Source organism: Pararge aegeria, chromosome 25 (assembly GCF_905163445.1).
Source record: "Pararge aegeria chromosome 25, ilParAegt1.1, whole genome shotgun sequence".
NCBI lineage: Eukaryota > Metazoa > Arthropoda > Insecta > Lepidoptera > Nymphalidae > Pararge > Pararge aegeria.
Window position 1 is genome coordinate 8288149 of NC_053204.1, and position 15742 is coordinate 8303890.

Genomic DNA, 15742 nt, shown 5'->3' on the forward strand with positions numbered 1-15742 from the left:
TTCGATGATTTAAAGCGGTTTTTATTTATTTTATTTTATTTTTTTATAATAATAGGTATGTTATATTAGCGTCTCCTCCACCTACAACTGCGGATAAGCAACATCTACCCAGATCAACTTCCATCCGCTATTCTCTAAACAATATACCCCGACTCACTGCCTCGCATCGCCCGCCCGTGTTATAACTTGTCGGTTCTCATTGTGTGCAAACTATCAGCAATTTGTAATGGTAACGGGCAGTTCATGCTTGTAGGTGTCGTAGGCCGTTAAACCAGGAAACTTCCAGAGTGAAGACCAAGCGTAGTAGTATGCGTAGTGTGGGACGCTCTCCAGCATGATGGACCGCAGACATAAGTAGAGTGACGGGAAGTGAGTGGATGAGGAATGCTGAGTACCAGGTCCTATGTTGAGCAATGGACGCCCGCAGGCTTAAATGACGACGGTGATGATTATGCCTTTAACTTTCTCAAGAATTGTGCATTCAAATGCGAAAATGATTTTTTATATCCGATTAGAGCATTCAATACAAACACATTACGCTGTGCTATGAGAATTGCAGATTCTCGCCTCGTAATAAACAGCTAGCAAGAGGTTAAACAAAGCAACATTGTTTTCATAAGCCTAAACACACAGTGATGTTTAACGCCATCAATTAACAGGATTAACGTATTTAACCCTTAAGTTTACAGAATCTTAAAACATATTCTGTATACTTCTGACGATTGCGCTCCCTGGCGCATTGTTGGTCCCGTGTTCGATCTTCGGCAGTGGCGATTTGGCAATAGTTAATTTCTGAATTCGTGGCATCGGCCGTGGCTTACCACCCTACCGATAAAGACGCTAAGCCATTTAACGTTGTGGTACTATGTCGCGTAGAAACCGATCATTAGTATAGGTTTATTATAACTGCCAATAGGTACCAGCAACAGGTTAGCCCGTTCTCATCTTAGAGTGCATCATCACTTGATATTGCAGTCAATGGCTAGCTTGTAATATAAAAGATAATAATAAGCACTCATTTTTGCACAAATCAAGTAGAGTAGTATCACTGTGTCTAGTCCATAAGGATGTTCCTGCTGTTAAGTGCTTAAAAGGTGAAGCAAAACATCGTGAGGAAACCTGTATGCCTGAGAGTTTTACATAATGTTCTTAACGGCTTAACTTGGTCGTTGCACTTTAGGTCGCGTTTTAGTTTGCAGCGTCACGCTCTTGATGATGATCGACTGTTTGTCCGCCTAGGTATTTGAATAAACTAAAAGGTAAATGGAAAACTGCAAAATGAAAGTTGATTCGTTCAACCATGAAGCCTGACATTGAAAAATACGCCCTAAACAATTTAGACAGAAATACATTTTCCTGTATTAGTCAGTCTCGGTATAAAATATCTTTAGTCCGCGGACCTCTTTGTTCACGTTTATTTATATATATATATATATATATATATTGCACGCCTCATAAGCGAAGCGTTGAGGTTGTGCTCTACTCTCGACATTTCAAAAAAAGCAGTTTTCTCGAAACTGAAATTGATTTTTTGGTTATTTATATTGCACTTACAGGTTAATTTGAATACACTAATATCAAGTCAAATAATTTGTCAGGCACACAAAATACATTTCAATAACAATTTTTTTGTTTAACATAGTAAATAATAACATTAAACATAATCTTTTCTGGACGTCCGTGTATGGACGGGTGTCCACCACGCCCCAGTGTCCAGTTGAGAACATTAGAGAACCCAGTGACTCAGGCATGCAGGTTTCCTCACGATGTTTTCCTTCACCGGTGAAAGAGTAATATTTTAAATGTTTAAAACACACATAACTCAGAAAAGTTAAGAGGTGCGTGCTGGGATTCGAACCTCGAAGTTCTGTCCACTGGGCTATCACTGCTACATTGTATAAGTACCAAATGTAAACTAACATGTATAAATATGTATGTATATACATACAGTAATGAACACCTGTTATATTTGCCCAGTTGTGTACGGTCAGCGAAGTTTTTGACCAAGTGAGATTGCAGACTTGTAGCGTAATGTTTTTTTTTTGTATGATTGCTAAAGTTGCTTGAAAGAAGGACACGCTTGCTTTCGCAATTTTTGTATACCTATTTCACAAGAAACGCACTGCGTTCTGATATTATATTGGTCTAACAACACAAGACGAACTGCGTTCTAGTTTACTGTTACTGTTTGGTAGCCGATGAAGTGACGCCGGCCAACCGGTGGCCGTAAATCAATCGCGTTTGTAAACTTCACCCCGGGACATAAAGCCGCACCTGGGGTTTGCGCAATATGTGTGTGTGTAAAGTTGCAATCGATCTAAAAATAACATGTTATGAGATTATAGGTGCAAGCTACTTCGGTAGTTTGAGAGGATCACGAGGTTTTGGGTTCGGTATCCGGATCGCGCGGGAAATCGGCCATATTCTTCTGACAGTCCTCTATACAGAGCATGAATGGTGACAGACGAAACACTGATACACGTAGCTCCCATGTCATGGAGAGGTAGAACAAAGCGTAGCGCATCTAAGCTCCACAGCAACACTCCATGAAGCACTCGGTAACTTGGGCGGCCTGCTAAGCTTCTGGAGCGTGCTCGGCTGGCTGGAGTGATCTAGCGAGGAGTCTCACCAGCGGCCATACGTACATCGGACGGTTCAGGCCAACTAAGTACGAAGACAGGTCTAGGAAAAGATGAAGATCGGTCATCTAAATAGATATTTATTTATACCAATAAAGCTGGAAAGAATGTTCGTTCTTATATTGGACAGCAGTAATCTCTGAATTACCAGACGTATTTGCAAAATCGAAAAAAGAATATTGAAGTGTATACCTATACTTGTAGTCCTAATAGACAAATCTTAATATATATAAATCTCCTGTCACGATGTTTGTCCGCGATGGACTCCTAAACTACTTAACCGATTTTAAATTAAATTGGCACACCGCGAGCAGTCTGGTCCAACTTAAGAGATAGGATAGCTTAGATCTTTAATTATAGTCGCAATTTTATTTTATTGCAAATTATTTGTCTTTAATTAATTGACAGTCACATGTTATATATATATATATATACAAGAGATTTATATATATTAAGATATATATATACTACTATACTCATTTAAGGCTTAGCGATACTGAATACTTTAAAAACAAAATCAAACGCAGACGAAGTTGCGGGCAACAGATATGAAATATATAATTTTAAAATGCTTATAAAAAATTCAAAACCGGTGGGTGGATTTATACTTAAAAATTATTTCAACAACTTCAGCCTTTAACTTAATTTTATTTAGTAAAAAAAAAAACTGCTAAGTGAAGTGTTTATCAGAATCTGTACGTAGATCGTGTGAAAGTTTATCGATTCGTTAAGAATTTCGTATTTCTGCTGATATACGAGTGACTCCACGAACCTTTGATGGATATGTAGGTATACCTACATTATAAACTTAAATGAGAATTCTTACATCATAATTAACTAACAAAAAATATTGCTGGAGAACATTAATATAATACACAACGTAAGTGTATATATATTTAAAGACAATGGGCTGAATCGCATTATCTAAAACGTTACCCGGCTTACAACGGCTTCGGTGGAATTTTAAATGAATTCCCGGTTGGGGTACCTAACCCGAGGAATTCGCTTTGTGAGGCGTTTTAACTTTCCGCGAGTGTCGCAAACTCGTCACAACTTCATGGGTGTATTGTTCACTTTAACCTTCAAAAATCATAAGCCATAAATAAAATTAGCAACTCTTCTTCTTTCTTTGTAAGTTAATGTTGGACTATTAAAAGATAGTGTTCTTGACGGTTCGAGATTGGGTATTGTGAATTTGTGCGTTCTTGACAGTTCGTGATTGGATATTGTGAATTTGTGCGTTCTTGGCAGTTCATGATTGCATATTGTAATTTTTTACTTTAAGATACCTTTCAGAGTTACGTGCGTTTTTTTACCCCCAACCAATTCGCACTCGTCCGGTTTTGTGGACCACGAACTTAAGCCCTTCTCATTATGAAAGGCGGGTCCATGTCCCGTAGTGGGTTGTTAATGATAATGATGATATTGGATATTGCATAGAAACAGGCTTTGCGGAATTCCATGATAAAGATTGAAAATTATGCTTTTTAGCTTGCGCGGAGTATATATCTCCGCGAAAAGCAGAAGAATCTGTGTGGTGTAACTTAATCTTTAAACTCCATACAGACAGATCTTCTGCAACCTTCCAACGTTTTCATAATATAGATGATGATGATGATGTTGAATGTCTTCAAGTTTGAAGAAGAGCTCTTGTTGATATGAAAACCACATAAAACGTGGGGTTAGGGCAACACGCAGAAGAAGATTAACTAAGTCTCTTACGAAAGATTAATCGAAGTCACGCCGCGGCTCCGTTGATCTAAAGTGATTAATTCGGCAGACGTCATCTCCCACCGAATTGATGTGATGTACTTACCGTACCTCGTTATTTGCAATTACATCAATTGGCGTGGCTGAAACATTGACCTTATGTGGATGACGGACCGCGCCCGTCCGGTTATGCTACGGTACGGTTTTTTTAGTTCCTATTCGTAAAAGAACTGGACATAATTATTAATAATCATATATATATATTTTTCACATTGATTCTACATTGAAATTATACTTAGATTTTTTACACTCATTTAATACTTATAATTATTGTACGCCTGGCTGTGGGTATACTATTTTAAATGCTTTTCTAGACATTGTCAACTGCATTTCTATATGTGAACAGAAAACTATAAAATTCTATTCTACTCTTTTCTCTTCTTTAGGTTTATTCTCTCAACACCTAACCGTACCTTTAGCTTACAGACTTTACTTATATGGTTAATAAATGTCTTAAGCTTCTGAACTGTTTTGACACGTTGGTTTTAGGAAGGCCTAAACAAAGATGCTTGTTTCGAAAATAACTTAAGGCCAGTGACCAAGAGACAGTTTAGTTTTAAATACAACCTAATGGTTTTTAGATAAAACTACTTAAATAGATTTAGTAAAAGGCGTCCAGCAAGGCTGTATACTGTCTCACTTATTATTGAACATGTATACCTACCGTAAAAAGATGTTAGACCAATTTGCTTCAACCTACACGTGTACATCACACGTAAAAACTAAAGTAATCATCGTCACATTCCACAACGGTCACACCGTCTAATTCATTCTGACATATCCAATAAAAATCTCGATTTACCTCAATGAGAGCCCATGAACTACTTGTTAACTTACAGAAGCTCAAACGAGATATTTGAGTCTCAAAAACAACGTTTACCAATCCTTTTTAAGTGCTGAAGCCGAAATACTACATTAAAACCAATGCATTGGTTATGTTAAGGTTAAACATATGTTAAGGGTCATATGAGAGGTAGGTCATCTATGTTTCATCACTCTTGGATGATCTCCAGTAATATTTATACGGGAGAATTAACATCGCACAGAGTTAACGTTTAACTTACAACGATATATAACTGGGCAAAGATTAACAACATTTTTCATTTAAAATCCCATGTCAATATACTACAAATTGTGAATGAATAAAAAAACATTGACCTTTAGTGGATTAGGATGGGCCTCGGCCGTCAGGCGGCCTGTATCTCCGGTCTTATCATTCAAGCAACATAAGACGATTGTTACTGGAAGTTCATGAATTCAACTAGTTGTATTGTGGGCGCTCGTATCAGTGAGACGCTGACACTCGTACGAGTCGGACGTCTAAGGACGTATTTATAATGTTAATTGTTAAATAATTTTCCAAGGCGTTCAGTTCTTTGTGAATGGTGTGGATGACTAAAGTTGTTTAATGACATTAATTTGTTTAGTAGTTGTAATTTTCCTCAACTGGTCCGACATTTCAACAATCGTTTAGTAGACAGATGTATAAGCAACTCGCGACTGATTCCTCGGAATAAAGTGTTTTAATAACATGTGGGAAGTGTGAAGTGGGGATTGCAGTGTTTTCAAGGAATTCGTGTACATACGAAAATGTTTTAAGTGATAGTGTTGAGTACCAGGGGATAAGCGAGGGAAGGTGGTCGGTATGTACGAGGTTTCGTGCGTGGCCGGGAACAAAGTAGATGCTGCCTACGCAGTCAAGAGTTTGTCCAACGTTGTCCAACCAGGGATGGGTCACACGGTGTCAGTCCAGCGCCACCATGCGCACTCCCAATCCTACAAACATAAACCGGAGCCCCCGCCAGTCAGCAAACCGGACGCCCTGAAGTCCCACGTAATGAGACTCCTAAAACGGTCGAAAAGCCATACGCCAGCTACCAGGGCCGCAGAAAGCCAAGGAGATCCGCGCTCGGCGTTTGACAGACGAACGGTATTCGCCAAACCAGTGGCGGATGAGCAAAGGCGCAGAAGGAACTCTGCTGAACGGCGTCGGAGCTCAGACAAGCGGGTGATGGTTACCATTGTTGATGGACTTCCGATGGTGGTGACTGGCCAAAACCAGATACCACCGCCGCCGCAGCACCCCCCGCCAGTCACACACCATCGCCATTCACACAGAGATAAGGTAGGATTAGAATTTAGCATACATATACATGTATATAAATTATATACAAATTTTAGTATTGAAATTTAGAATACAACTTTAAGCTGATCGTGTACTATGTATTATTTATTTAATTTTCTTGAAAACCTCAGGTTATCCTCATAATTAGCATATGCAGTGGGTAATAAATGCATACTGTATACAGTGGCGTGCATAGGGTATGCAGATGATTTAAAATGAAGAAAATATCCAGTACGAGTTATAAATACTTAAGGGTAGGCTTTTTAAAGTCTTACAATGCCTATCTTTAAGTTTTTCATAACTCGTACTGGAGATTTTCTTCATTTTTTATCATCTGCATACCCTGCTCATACCTATATAAACGCCGCTGACTAAAATCAACTTTTTTTTTTTTGCCGTGTTGGCTGCACGGCTACGAAATTTATCAATACTTATGTATAATATAAACCAAAAGCGTTTTGAGTACCTTTAAGGAATTTTGACGACACATTGTTTTTGTAATTGTTTTTGTCATAGTACGTATAATACTATATAAAATCTTGATATCTCGTGTACAATTGTAAATTGGCCGAATAAAATTACTATATATACTTTAATAATCGCGGAAAAAGCTGTCTCATGTTATTAATCGTGCCAGAGACAGCAAATAATATGTGCGATCAACTTTAACCAGAAAAAAAGCCTACGCTTTTTTAAATAGTATTTTCATACCGATAGCGTTAAAGGTCAAGATTAATTCTGACGAATACCGGTTTGAATTATTATGCTGTAGGGGAGTTTTGTAAATGAGTACACACCGCCTCACGTAAAAAGAGCACTGAAGCTAATTTGTACTAATAATATTAAAATTGCACTGTTAGCCAATTGTTTGTGTGTAAATAATGTTTATTTGGTATAATAAAAACTTATTATTTAAGCATTTCGCAGTAATCAAATTTTATATTTAAAATTTGATTACTGCGCAGGTCAATTGTCAGATATTTTCACGTGAAACTACCTGTACCGATATCATTTTCCATAAGCCTTAAATATTGCATATTACGATTTTAAGAATAAACTTACCGCATATATAATTTAAAAAAAACTGCCATCGCAATCGCTTGGATCAGTATTATTTTAAAATAACAGTTTATTTGATATACCTTCGCGTCCTAATAATAAAGACTATAATTAGGAAACAACACTTCAAAAATATAAAAATAATGTTGCTCAAAGTGTGATTTATGCTAGACCGTGTCGGGAAAAACGTGGTATAACACAATCAAAGATGTAACTGAATATAAATAAATAATACACGTGATTATTTGCTCGCGTTCGTATTGTGTAAACATGAAAATAGAAATTCACTTGTAAATTTATCTCTCGTAATATCTTAACGCTTGATAAAGACCGAGTGTAGATATTACGTATTTTTATCTGTTTATGTTTACGAGACTTGTTTCTACAGGTAGAAACTCTTCGTCCTTTCAACTATATCCATACCAATTATAAAGTCGTTTTGTTCCTTATTTAGGAAGTAAAACTACATCTCTCTCTGCGGATACTCTAGTATAAAATGTAAAAAATACAACACAGGTATTAGTTACAAAACCAAGCAAAAAAAAAAGGATCGAAGATGGTTACAATTATTATAATAATTAGGAAGTTAAACTATTTTAATTTTTTTAAATTTGAATTAAACGGACAAACAACTTTCCCATTTATAATATAAGCTCTAATAGCTTTTTCAGTCTTTATGCGAAGTCTTTTGAGTTATTTGGGTACCCGGTTCCGCAATTAGCGAGAATTGGGAGTTCGGTAGCTTGCTAATGAGTGTTCTAATCAGTGCAATGATAAAAAGTGAAATTTCCCAATTACGAAACCATAAAGTGTGCTGTTCGAGTCACACTTACGAGTACCATGTTATATTTAAGTTAGTTTTAAGTAGTTAGTACAAAATATTATGAAGTTTTATTTTTAAAGGTTATTTATTTATTGATTTTAATTTTATTAATGGGAAGCCAACGGTATATAATCAATACGCATTCATCAAAGCAAAAAAAAACTCAGGATTAACATTGTACACATACTTTCTTTATATAATTTTCCCTGTAAAATTGTCAAACGTTAATAAGACCATTTATATAGGGAAGACAGTGTCTCCTGTAAAACAACTACCGCAGAGACATCTAAGACAGGGCTTCACACTCATGAAATGTATGCATTTATTTTGATAAAATAAAGATATTATTATTATATTATTACTTAAAGGCTCACTCAATATTCGTTATCGAGGTATTAAATAAAACCTACATACGTTGCATAGTCAGAAGAAGGTCTAAATTATGACTAACTATTACGTAAAACAGTCTACTCTAGTTACATTATTGAAGTTTTTCTGAGCAAATAGTGTTTTAATTAAGTAATTTAAGGTTTTATTAGTTCAGTGGTTTTTTTTCCGAATGGTTATCAAAAAGGCAAAAGGCAAAGTTTATCAATTTAATATTGACGTAAATTTTAAATCAAGAATGTAGTGTTGTGTGACGGTGATAACTTCATTAGTTAGTTTTAATAATTTTGTGAGATCGTGATGTAGGTATTTACAATTAGCATTAACAGATAATTAACTAATTAAACATAACTGCGTGTTTAGTGCGTGACGCGTGTCTGCGTCATACGGGGTTATCTAAATTATGTTTTATTAATGATTATAATATTCACTGTGACGCCGAATGACCGTGAACTAAACTGTGTATAGTTTGAACTATAAGCTTTATGGACCATACTTATTTTATCACTTAGTCTTCAGAAGGAGCTTATATCTGCCATTTCGTTATATAATCTTAAACAATGTGTTACATTCATAAAGTGGTTGGTTATATTATTAAATATGGTTGCGCTTGCCTAGGTTCATATGAAATAAATAAAAGACAACAATCCTCATATCAATGAAGAAAAAGATACAGATATTAGGAGTCAAATATAGTTCTACAGCTTTGGTGTCATACTGAGAAATGTTTGAGCGGACGAGTTCTTACGAAATGCAGCAAAACTTTTTACGGCCGGAAGTTTTTGATTAGGATTAAAATGGATGATGTCAAAAGACAACAGAAACAATCGGCTATTCATCGCCATTGCGTGTAATTATTGTAAGAAGTTGTGAGCGTTGAGGTAACTACGTATAGTCTAAACCCATTTCGTTCTGTAAGCAGATCCGTGGCCTTAAGTGGGCCGATATAGGTTTAATGATAATGACGATGATGATTGTTATGTTCTTAGTCGTACACGAGTTCGACTCAAGCACGGAGAAAACTTCATAATCGTTTTTCGTGCGTAACGTGATCGACACAGATCTATTTTTATACGCTCACCTGCGAAATGTGTTATTATAAAATAAATCAAAAGTACGTGCATACGTGCGTTTGGAACGTTAGCCTAGTTTGAAGAGATAAAGATGGCTACCTACGTGTTGTGATTCCACGAATCGTAAGCGGGCTGTAAGCTTCGCGTGGCTATTCTTTTTTGATTTATAAACTTTATTGAACACAAAAAAAATACGAACTACAAAAGGCGATTTTTGCATTAAAGCATGCCCTGGTGGGGCGTGCTTTAATCAACCTACGTTAATTAAAAAAATATTTATAATTTAGACGCAAAACAAAATGAAAATATAAATAAAAGAAAGAAAAATTTATTTTTTACATTGCGCCACACATTGCAATATTCACGACACCACATACTCGTATGTTATGTATGGCACAACCTAGAAAAAAGGTACCAGATCAGCATTGTGCTGCATGCGCCAGTGGGAACATACAGCGCTGATGTTCAGTTGGCACCCTGTACCAGGTGACACCACGGAAATACGTAGCCATCCACTGACCACATTTTAATATTTTAATTTAATAATAAACTAAGCAAAAGTTTTATAAGTAACCAAAATCAATCGGAAAAAAAACAGAAATTAAAAAAATACAACAATAAAACGAATACTACTAAACTACCTAAATAAATGCACGACTATAATAATAAAAAAATAAAACTAACATATTTTTATATAAAATTGAAAATAAACTCGTATATCAATAACTATTTAAGACACACAGTGTAAAATGATTTACATGAAATTATACGATAATACATGATGATAATTCACATGAAATTTCTATAATACAATTTCTTTGTAAAATTAGATTCTCTAAGTAAGCTTTTTGTGTGGAGCTCGTTCGGGGAGAAACTACCGCCATGCTTATTTCAGCCGCCAACATTGTTTTGTTCAGGTCTCAAGGGCGTTTATCGTCGATGTTTTTACAGGCAGATGAGGACAAAAATACAAAAATAATTTCCGTTTTAAGTCAATACACCATATTAATATTTAAAAAATAATTACGAAATTAAAGAAATCATTACAATTACATTCGTGTAAGTGGCTTTGTGGTTCGTGCTAAGAGAAGCCGTGAGAAACCACCCTAATGAACATATCAATCGGATGTTTGCTCGGCCTACATTACTACGTGCATGCATGCATTATGAAATTTGGACGGTAATCGGCGACGCGACGTGCAAAAGTGATAGTGTGACTAATGGAACGATTCTGCCAAAGCAGGGCTCGCGCGGACCAAAAAAACAAAAGAAAAAGTGTTCAAATGATCGAATGAATGAACGTATGCGTGCACTTATCTTTTATACCTCAAAAATACAATATAGCAATCAGATAGTTGGTAGTATTACTTTATTATTTTACTTGCTGTTGCCCGCGACTTCGTCCGCTTTTGTTTTTGTTTTTAGAAAGAAAGACATGTGCCTCATAAATGTGGCAGCACTCTATGTATTTAGGATAGCTAAGCCTGGTGTAAAATCGTCAAACACTTTCGTCCCCTCTCCCGAGAGAATTGAGCTTAATTTCGGGATAAAAAGCATCCTATATTACTTCTAATACCTTCAGGAATATGTGTACAATGTTTCGTCATGATCGGTTTAGTAGTTTTGCGTGAAAGCGTAACAAACAAACTTACATTCACATGTATAATATTAGTAGGGATAGAAGTTTTATAAAGGAATTGGCAGAAATTGCAATTCGGACTCATTCTGTAATATATCATTTGGAGTGTTAATCCAGCTTATTTTAACTACAGATACACACATATTTAAAATTTAGATATCAAAGAGCCGTTGGTTATTCAGAGAATCAATATATTTAAAAAAAATAATATATCAAAATATATATTATTTTTGCTATTCATTAAATCAACAGACAGACGTCCACTGTTGGACGTAGGTCTATTGTAGGGCGTTCCAAACTACACGATTCTAGGCCGCTTGTATCCAGCGGCTCCCCGTTTGATGTCGTCTGTCTATCTGGTTAGGGTTTTTGCTATTCCTATTATATTAAAAAGTAGATTATAGAAAACATTTTATTTTAATTATTATTTTTGAAATCGCCAACCCTGACGACTTAAAACGCTTCAATACCGAGGAAGCGCATATTTAGCCGACTATCAATTCACTTTTAACTTCAATTGGGAAATGAATTCGGCGCGTTTTAACTGTCTGGTCGTGTTTTACGAGTGGCTACCTGCGCATCGTTGTATATGGAAGCGAGTATTGAATTGTTTTATAGCGTTCTGTTTTTGCTGATTTAACTTTGATGTAGAGTGCAAAGCTAGAACGTAGCTAGCAGCTGGGCAAGCATGCGCGCCAAGAGATAGTTATGTCGACGCACTATCTCCATAGAAGAAATGTGAGTAACCGGTAGAGGTAATTATCTCGTGGCGCGTTGTTAAATCATGGGTTTGGGCTTCTGTTTCCCCAAATAAAATCTCCTACATGCCTGTGGGAATTTCTAAATCGGTTTAGCTGTCTCGGATATTAGACGGTACAAATCCATAAACACACATTTTTTTTTACTTCTTTGTGTATCATCATCATGTAATGTAAACCTATGACCGGCTCACTACAGGGCACGGGTCTCCTCCCAGAGTGAGAAAGGTTTATACCGTATAAAATTTAATAAAAGTACAAGAAATTTCTTATTCAAAAACGGTTTTTCAAACGACCTTAAAAGGCTCTTGTGTTTGAGAATCGAGTTTAAGAGGTCATTTAATACCCCAAAAGCCTTCAACTAATTATTTTGATTGCTGTTATTAAAGAATTGAATTCACAATGAGTAAGTAACAACTAACAAAGAATTGATTAAGAGCAAAAATATGTAACGGGAGATATGAGTGATTCAACTGCCCATATATATTAAGTATACGTGTTAAATAGCAGACCGCGTTCCGTACCTACCGAACCATTTAAAGTCTTTGTTATGCTCGTCAAGGAATGTGCTGTAAATCATAACGACTACGCGAGTAGATCTTTTTTTTTATTTTTTATAGAATCCATTGAAGGTGGATACTAATAAATAAATATACTACGACAATACCCATATCTAGCCCCAAAGTAAGCGTAGCTTGTGTTGGGTGCTAAGATGACTGATGAATATTTTTATGAATATTATACATATAAACGCCCAGACACTGGAAAATGTTCATGTTCATCACACCTACATTTCCAGTTGTGGGAATCAAACCCACGGCCTTGGACTCAGAAAGCAGGGTCGCTGCAAACTGCGCCAATCGGCCGTCTAAATGCTATGCTGCGCGTTTACATCGGAGCAGTACGTGAGTCGGGGTTTTGGATTTAAGGACTCTTTCATAAGGAGGGTTTATCGATAATGTCCCCGCTGGGCAGTAGTTGGTAGAAGAAGCAGAATGGACGCTGCTTATCGTCTCTGTTATATTCCTTTTCGTCACCTCTTATGACACCTACGGAAAGCGGTTGTGGAGTCAGTCTAAGTGTTTATCTAGATGACAGTAGCAATGTCTGGTTTACAATATGAAAAGTGTATTGTTTATCTTGATGACGTCATATGCTTTGGGAGAAGTCTCGAATCTCGTAACAATAATTTAATTGTCATTTTCGAAAGGTTTAGGAAAGCATATTTGTTTTTGGGTAGGCAGTGCTTTTGCGCACGTATGAAGAGCACGCCATGAAATACCGGAGTATACCTATTTTGGTATCGCCTTTTTGCAGCCTTTATTTATAGCTCGTCCTTGCCGCTTGCGTAACACCACTGAATGCTGACGCCCACGACAGGTCGCGTTTTTCGCGATGCTATCATTTTTGGACCGATGTTTGAAGAAAATTGTTCGCATTGTTTTTGTACTTGCACGTTTTTTGAGGATTGCGTCACATAGAATATTCGGGTCGTTTCGTTACACGCCCGAAATGTGAAGGAATACATCGTGAGGAAACCTGCCTACACTGCCTGCACTGACAAGGGAGAAGGCCCGTGCCCAGATGCGTGCACTTCATACATGCACAAAAGCACTGTATACCCAAATTATTTTATATAACTCGTATTGGAGAGAAATTTTTCCATTTTATGCCATGTACCTACTTCGTGCGTACCCTGGTCAAAAAAGTCGTGCCCTGTAGCAGTTCAGTAATGGGTTGATAGTGCTCGTGATGATGATACCACTGCATCTAAACTGCAAACTGCTCAGTTAAAAATATGAAAATATACCTAGCAGGTTGTGTATAGACACGCTAGATGTACCTAAATGATAAAATGAAAATAAATAAATGAATAGGTAATATCTTACGAAAGTGTGTCATCCGTCAACTTAGTCACTCGTTTGTCGATTTGTCGCGAAACAGGTTTTTGCGAAACACAATTGACTAGAAAGTGTCGCTATCTATTGTGAAAATAAAAGAAATCCTCGGAATCCAACGGTTGCTGAGTTTCGATAAGTTATCTGAACTGTAATAATCTCTGAACAGGCTATACAAGTTTTAGAAGTAGCAGAACTTTTTGAAGTAAAACTTCTTTAGGCGCGACTAGGGAGTAACTAAGATTTTTTTCTGACGGAAGTAACGCTTACGTCAGACGCCTGTGTGGTTTCCGCTATTTAAACGCCGACTAATACCCCAGCTAGTGGCAAATATCATAATCAATTAGGATTATTTATTTCCAATGTTTTCAAACGGATATCAATGTGAATAGCAAAGTGCATCAAAATTCAACAGTTTAAAAAAAACAAATTTGATTTGCAAAGTTTTTTTAAAATCTCTTAATATACATATTATTGATAAATATTCTGACGATTGCGACATTCTATAATATTCAATTACAAGTTTATATTGACATGTGCTGATCTGACCTTCAATTTTCTACTCTACTCTACTACTCTCAATTATTCTATTTAACAAATGAAAATATTTATAAAATGTGAAAGTGATATTAATGATAATGTGAAAGTGATATTTTGACGGCCGACTGGCGCAGTGGGCGGCGACCCTGCTTTCTGAGTCCAAGGCCGTGGGTTCGATTCCCACAACTGGAAAATGTTTGTGTGATGAGCATTAAGTGTTTTTCAGTGTCTGGGTGTTTATATGTATTTTCTAAGTATTTATGTATATATAATTCATAAAAATATTCATCAGTCATCTTAGTACCCATAACACAAGCTACGCTTACTTTGGGGCTAGGTGGCGATGTGTGTATTGTCGTAGTATATTTATTTATTTATTATTTATTTATTTAATGATTTTTCAATAGAATATAAAATGAAATTGTGAATATTAATTGAAATGGCGGAGTCCCAGGAACATTTTACTCTTTCATCAACAAATAATAATAAAAGTTTTACTTCAATCGCGCGTAAAGGTTACACGCACACACTTTTTGTTATAAAAGCCTCGTCAGGGGAAGTACAATCACTATGCCTTTTAATCCGATATTTTGAAGTCACAGGTCCAGGTGGGCCATGTGAGCTTGGCCAGTCAATTATTAAAAAAAAAACTCTTCCAATATCTCAATAAAACACTTTACTTGCACCATTGGATTTAGTCGCGTTTCCATTGTTTTCCATCCACCAATCAGCATTGCTGTGTTCCGTTCTAAAGCGCTTTTGCTTTTATGCAATTACTGGCACGTGAGGCTTAAAACCTACGCCTCAGGGCCCTCAGGTTGTTGGACACAGGGTGGTCTTATGAAGGATGTCTTTTGATAAACGACTAAGACACAGGGAGGTATCTTTGCATCGTTCGAGTCCATGTAGGACTGGAGTATACCCATAATGCAGTCGTATTTATAACGAAATACCCACCAAATGAATGTAATGGACATTGTTTGTTACGCTTTCACGCAAAAACGACTCAACCGATCCTCATGAAACTTTGT

At 36.5% G+C, this 15742-nt stretch overlaps 1 protein-coding gene across 3 annotated transcripts in view; it reads left to right on the top strand.

Annotated features, from left to right (window-relative positions):
- Positions 1–15742, top strand: part of LOC120634887 (serine/threonine-protein kinase MARK2-like) — a 245923-nt gene that overhangs the window by 107153 nt on the left and 123028 nt on the right. Inside the window, exon 1 of one of the 3 annotated variants that reach the window (XM_039905750.1) lies at positions 5587–6534. The exons of 1 other annotated variant lie outside the window; for it this stretch is intronic. In XM_039905750.1, the coding sequence (XP_039761684.1) occupies positions 6055–6534 (480 nt within the window). In that variant the 5' untranslated portion in view covers positions 5587–6054. Of the gene's footprint in view, positions 1–5586; positions 6535–15742 lie in introns of those variants that run through there. One more of the 3 variants, XM_039905752.1, reaches the window with a different exon arrangement.